This window comes from Mytilus californianus, unplaced genomic scaffold, assembly GCF_021869535.1.
Source record: "Mytilus californianus isolate M0D057914Y unplaced genomic scaffold, xbMytCali1.0.p SCAF_1, whole genome shotgun sequence".
In the NCBI taxonomy this organism is placed as follows: Eukaryota; Metazoa; Mollusca; class Bivalvia; order Mytilida; family Mytilidae; genus Mytilus; species Mytilus californianus.
In genome coordinates this window covers 17,488,132-17,495,402 of record NW_026262581.1, presented here as the reverse complement: position 1 = coordinate 17,495,402, position 7,271 = coordinate 17,488,132, and the positions used below count along the sequence as shown (strand labels likewise).

Genomic DNA, 7,271 nt, shown 5'->3' with positions numbered 1-7,271 from the left:
GAAGATAGTAAAGAATACTGACTTGGACGACGCCCAAAAAGTAACCAGGAGAAGATCTGAGTTGTTAATAAACAAATCTTGTCAACAGATTAGAGTGTAACCTTCGCGGATCGGTATATGTCGGCGAAATAATAGGAAGGCTTTTCGATGGGGTTCGTGTTGCTCAGTCTTTAGTTTTCTGTGTTGTGTGTTTTGTGTACTGTCGTTTGTCTGTTTGTCTGTTTGTCTGTTTGTTTGTTGGTCTTTTTCCTTTTTAGCCATTGTGTTGTCAGTTTATTTTCGAATTATGCATGTTATAAGTTTGAAAGTTCCTTTGGTATCTTTCGCCTCTCTCCTTAACAACGGTATTTGCAGAATTACACCAGACATTTAAAACAATGCAAATGACATTGTTTATCAACATTTTTATCATTCTGATCATTCAATCTCTTTTAAGCGAGTTTACATAAACGGAAAAATATCCCACATGACTGACAATCATCATCTTGCAACTGTTTTAATTCGAGCGCCACTGTTGATTCTTATGTAGACTGCAGTCTGGCGTAAAATAAAATAGCCTGGTATCTGAAGAGATTTTGCAGCACCTTCCTATGCAAAAGGAATTCTACTGAATTCGTGAACTAGGAACTGCGACACCTTATGGTTGCAATAACAAAATTGATGGTATAGATTTTCTTTCTAGTCCTTCCTGTAGCTCGGTGAATGTAAGGAATATTTTCAAGTCTTCTCGACGTAGACACAGCCATGGTCATCATCATTATTCATCTACTCTTCATGATGTTTCGTTAATAATTTAACCTTCGATTTATACAGAAGCAGTTGGGTATTAGTAACTTTCGCACGAAGCTATTATTATATCCCCTTACGAAACTTCATTATCTACAACTTATTTTTGAACCCCCATTCAAACCAACACCAGCTGACAGCTATCATCTCAGATATTGCCCGTCACAGACTTTTCAAACAGGTTGGCTTTTCTAATACTTTCCTTTGTCAACAAAGTTGTCGATGCCATCAATTTAAGCAGACTATCCTTCAATATAAATCAATTCAATCGAAAATCCCTCCCTACTTAAATGATCAGCCTGTCCCTACCATATTGTATACTTATACCATACATACTGTGACTTAATTATTTATTTCAAACACATGTTGAAGGATCTCATTATTGACGACTTCAAGTTTAAACCACCTGATTGCACCTGTGCTAGTTCCCCATTCATGTATACTCTGGCTTGCAACGTTCTCAATATTTACGACGTCAATTCTAATCTTTCCGATTGCACCTGTGCTAGTTCCTCATTCATGTATACCCTGGCTTGCCACGTTCTCAATATTGACGACTACAAGTCTTAAACCTCCTGATTGCACCTCTGCTAGATCCTCATTCATGTATAATCTTGCTCGACACGTTATTGCTGGTAACCTGAACATTGTCAACAGCACCTTCGTACGAAATGTACAGATGGTAATCAAAGGGTCGAAATATCATGAGTCTTATTTCATAAATTGGAAACGCAACTTTAAAGTACGTAATGGAATAAGTCGAGGATTGTATAATGTAATTGGTCAAACGTGAAAAAGAAGACGTGGATACTCTTGCCGAATGGGTAAAGGTTGTGAGTTTGTTAATAAAATAAGAATTAAAAAACTGAATGGGTCTATAAGCACTTGTGCTACAACTTTCTCCAAAAACCCAAAATATTGCTAACACCTGCCCTAATTCTATATACAGATTAAGTCCCGAACACCATCGTTTTTGTGTTCAAATCACATTACATAAACTGCTTGATAACGAAATTAAGTATTGACAATTCACTTGGAAACTCAACAAATAATGCAAAGAGTGTAGACAATTACCAAAGAAGAAATCATGAAAGATCATCATGTATTCATTATTCCTTCGGAATTGTAACTAAAGATGAACCATATCTTTCTTTACTGTATCGGATACCACAATTACCTACGTGTTCTTACAAAAAAACGTTATGTTGTTGGGTCTGACAAGTACTCAAAGAAACATCTTTCCAATCTATTAACATCAATTTTGTCCTCAATCAATTATATTAGATCCGGGCTTCAGAGTTACCGTGAAACTACATACTCTAGGGGCGATGTGAATCAGATCTGGATACTAAAAATCCAATGATCTTATAGCGTACTAGTATATACAATCTAAGTCTCTTACCTCCTGCAACAGTATACAAAATTTGACTTCTCTACCATTTACATCTAACTTAAAAGACAAAATGAAATAATTTGTCCATCATTTAAGAAAATGAACATCGTTGCTAATGATGTTTGAGGAAGAGATACATCATCAACCACCCTAATACAAACAAATATTGACAACATCTTGATTTTTATTGACAACATATTTTTTGTTAAGCTTTAATGATGTGTTTTTTCAACAAATAATTGGTATTCCCATCGGAACCAACTGTGCTCCTCTTCTTGCCAACTCCTTCGTGTATTAATCTGAGATAGACTTCAGAAAGAAGCTTTTTAGGAAGAAAGAAAACAATCTAACATTTTCCTTTAACTTTACGTTTTGCTATATAGATGATGTCCTCTCAGTTTGGTGACTATGTTGAACGCGTCAATCCCATTAAACTTGAAATAAAGGATACTAGAGGTACAGTTAAGTTTGCCTCATATCTTGTTTGCATCTAGAATTTGACAATGAGGGTCGGTTGAGAGGAAAACTTACTTAACGACTCGAGGGATGATTTCAGCCTCCCAATTGTGAAATTTATATATAACAACCTTCATCAGCAACTGCATATGGAGCATACATATCCAATTTGATACTTTATAGAGGGTTGCTACTTTCATGAAAGCTATTGAACCAAGGATCACAAATGGTAAAGTTGAAGTCATTCATCTCTTCGAAAGTTTTAAGAAGTACTGGCTACAGGGCTGATGATACCCTCGAGGACTAACAGTCCACCAACAGAGTTATCGACACATTTGAAGTAATAACATTAACGGTACCAAAATTTGCGCACAAGATGCACATTTCGACAATAAATGTCTCTTCAGTGATGCTCAAACTATTTGAAAATCTCAATTTTATTAACAGGATGAAGAGCTATACAGTTATATTTTGAAAGCAAAATAAATGGTCTTTGATACACAACATTGGTTCAGATAATATACTTTACACATAAAGTACTTTCAAATATTGTAAAAACTAACTAAAAATTTGTTTACCAATTATACTATTACAGCCTTTGGTTTTATATACACGGATCATTAAAAACATCAAGGTGGTCAACGTACTTTAGTAGAAACTTAACGGTTACAAACATTTCAGCTCTTAAATTTAAAAAAAAGACGAGTTTACATGGCAAATAACGAATATGTATAACTGTTTACTTATATTTTAACTACTGTTCTGTATTTAAAAAAAAATCATCGATACTTGATGTCATACACCGAAATACTACTGCCTTCAGGCTTAACACTACACTGTATAAGCTGTTTTGTAGAGTTACATATATCAAATTCAATATTCCTATACCCTTTGTGACATTTTGCACATGCCAAATTATCACACCATTCCAATTGACAGTGATTTGACAAGAGGTCTTTACTACTCTTTCCCCTACTGGAGACACTGACAATGGTGTCACCGTACAAACAAGCTGCAAATATAAAACCATTTTCGTCTACTGTTATTTCTGCCAGAAGATGATGAGTATTGTGTTGATATGTCCAAATAACAGATCCATTGAAGTCACAACAGTGAATATTTTTCATGAAATCTATAAAAAATATTCGATTATCATTTAAAGCTGCTCTCACACAAATATCAATGGGCACTTTTACTTGTTTCAACAACCTGCCATTTTTACTATACAAATATACATATTCAGAACCTATTAGATATAGAAGAAATTTGTCTTTGAAGAATTTAATACCATGACAGTGGTCCTCCACTTTGAATGTTTTAATAATATTTCCTTCATTTATTTCTATGGAAGCTACCCTTTTATGTTTAAAAAATGTAACTGCTACAACAGTGTCATTCATATGTACTACACCCCAAGCCTCATCGGGAAGTTCAATTTCACGACGATTAGACCCATTTAAGTCTGAGATATGTAAAGACTTGTGCCCTTGTGCGATATGAACAATCTGTGCATTTGGTAATAATGCACAACTTTCGGTAAAACAACATGTAAAGGACGATTTTCTTTCAATGAACAAATTATCTACATCATTAACTGATCGATAAAATAGTTGGGCCTCCATCTGATCTCCTGAATTGAAGAAAATAGTTTGAAATCCCGCGTTTACTGAAACAGTTCCGAATGAATCCAAATGTTCAGTGAGAGAAGAAATAAACGGGGAAATGGAAAATGCCAGATTGATGATTCCCAGGTGTTCGTTTTTTTGAAGTGACTCTAAAAATTCAATTTGTCTCTTTATTTCTTTCTTAATTGTTTGTGCGTGCAAAAATGTTTGTAGTTGAGTGGCATGTAGTGTCAACTCATTGATGTTTTCCTGAAAATCCTGAACCGTTTTGTAATTTGTGTTGCATTCCTTTAAAACATTTTCAATTTTAAGTCTTTCCGTATTGTATTCGTCAGTTAATTCATCGATAGCAGTTTTCTCTAGCTTGTCTAAACTATCATCGATCGATTTGCGCATGTTGCAGATTTCTTGCACTATTTTTGCTTTTTGAAGTTGCAGCCTAGTCAGATTTTCTTTTCTGTCGTTAAACACTGTGTGAAAGTCATTCGATAAATCATGAATATTTGTTTTTAAATTGCTATAAACAAAAGACGCTTTTATGTTTTCTACATAAGTCTGAAGCGGCTGTATACCGGAGCATATGTGATGATCTTCCTTCATACAAAGATAACAACACGGAGCATCGTGAGCGGAACAATAGAATTCTAGTTTCTCTACGTGATCTTTACAGTTAGTATTAATTTCCCGGATAAAGAGTGGCACCTTTTGATAATCTATGATCGGAATAACGCTATGGCATTTTAATGACCTTATTTTGTAATGGTTTGTTGAACATTCAGCACACAACGTTTGCTCACAATCCCAACACCAACTGGAACAATTTCTGTCCTCATGTATGGCACAGTTTTCTCTATCTGTTGCTGACATACCTTATCTGCAAAATAAAAGAAATAATTTTCGGAAGAATTACAGCTTTCATATTTGGAAATCAATTGCGAATATTATCACGATTACTTGCGTTGATGCAGAAGGAGGGGCCTCGTTGGAAGAGTAATCTTAGTGGTACATCTACAGTGATCACCAGCTTGACAACACCAAGATTGTGAGATCAATTTTAGAATACAAAACAGCAACGAAATATCTGCTGAAATATTGCAAAACCACACGATACAAATTCTTTACAATAAAATAATTTCGGGTCCTGTGGAACGCTATTTGATTTAAGTCTGAAATAAAAGAGAAGCGAAAGATACCAAAAGGGACAGTCAAGTAAATAATAAACTGACAACGCCTTGGCTAAAAAAAGAAAAAAACCAGCAGACAAACAACAGTACACAAAACACAACATAGAAAACTAAAGACTGAGCAACACGAACCCCACCAAAAACTGGGGGAGATCTCAGGTGCTCCGGAAGGGTAAGCAGATCCTGCTCAACATTTGGCACCCTTCTTGTTGCTCATGCTAGTGCAAACCCGATAATAAATCTAATTCGGCAGGTCACATTCGGGGAGAAGGGGACGGGATTGTAGTTACGACAATTGGAACATATCCGCTGTCATCTGTGAAACGGATATTCCATAACGATCAACAAACTCTTGATGGCGTCCGTAAAATTTACGAAGTGATGATTTCAACATCACCACTTGGAAATCTAGGTTTAATATCTTTCTTGTCAGCATCAACCCTCTATCAAGGAAATCATGATATGAAATGCAAGCCCTGGAATATCGCATCAACTCCGTATGCAGGCGCTGCTGGAACGTTGCTACATACTAGATGTTAGTCAAGATATGAGGCAGACCTAACTGTATATGTTGTATCTTTTATCTCAAGTTCGATGGGAAAGATGCGTTCAACTTAGTCACCAAATTTTGAATTATTTAGTGAGAGAACATCATCTATATAGCGGAAAGTAAAGTATCTTCCTAAAAAGTTCCTGTATGAAGTCAGCCTCATATGAATAAAGGAACAAGTCGACAAGAAAAGGAGCACAGTTGGTTCCCATGGGAATACCGATTGTTTGTTGAAAAAACACGTCTTCAAAACGTATCAAATATGTTGTCAATCAAGAAATCAAGCATCTTGATAATGTCAGTAAAAATAAGCGACGTTCCCGTAAATGATTAAGAATAGAAATTAGTTAATTGTTGATGCAAAAGCTCAAATATATTTCTTTTTTGGGGGAGGGGGGGCAGGGGGTTATAACCCATATAAGTTACGGTGATCAAATTGTTAACGTACTAGTCTTTTGCTTATTTTATATTCCAATTGTAATGTCCAACACTAGGTTAATAAGTAGTGTAACAAAAAAAACGCAGTGGCAGAAGCAAAAGAAGCAGTTAATAAGCCGTGACGTTTGGAAAAAGCACTTGCCAAGCAAAATGATAATTCAGATATACCCTTGATGTTAAGTAAAGCATTATACCAAATTGGAACGTCTTAAACGTAAACTTGTCATCCTTGGTATCCACTGTCTAATATTCGAAACCATAATCAATCTTGGCGGCCATCGTCTAGGTGTATGCATGGTGCCCAAGTATTCAATTTACCAAACAAACCAATTGTAAAACATTCGCTGTATTTAGAGAATTGATTATAACACAAACTCCAGAGTGAAACATTCGCGTTAACTCGTTACTTTAAATTTACATTACCTTTTCTTAATGCAACTATTTTACCCTCAATTTTAATCACAATCATCCATACATATAGCGGAAAATTTGTTCTCATGAAAACCTCCACTGTTGATTTGTTCCTATGGAAAGTGACTTTTTGTGTATACAGGTAAGTATATTTTCTGAGTATTGTTAATGTATGTTTATTCAACCCGTGTATCATAATTTATTAAAAAATATTTAAATAGGTCTTTATAAACATGATAAATGTAAACAATCTTTACGATGTAACTGTATCAAAGAACCTTGGTCTAATAAAATGATTGAATTGGTAAAAAGTAAATACGTTTTAATTTGAATATGTTCTTTGTAAGGATTGTATAGAATAGAATAGAATACTTTATTAATCCAATTATGGACCCTTGCGGGTTTTAAATTTCATACAATGATTACAA

At 34.9% G+C, this 7,271-nt stretch overlaps 1 protein-coding gene across 1 annotated transcript; it reads right to left on the bottom strand.

Annotated features, from left to right (window-relative positions):
• Positions 1–3,085: 3,085 nt before the first annotated feature.
• Positions 3,086–6,951, bottom strand: LOC127700209 (uncharacterized). The gene is made up of 2 exons (XM_052203622.1): positions 6,856–6,951; positions 3,086–5,134 (listed from the first exon to the last, which is right to left on the bottom strand). Exon 2 carries the CDS (start codon positions 5,125–5,127, stop codon positions 3,415–3,417), a length of 1,713 nt encoding a protein of 570 aa, XP_052059582.1. The 5' UTR covers positions 5,128–5,134; positions 6,856–6,951; the 3' UTR covers positions 3,086–3,414.
• Positions 6,952–7,271: the final 320 nt, after the last annotated feature.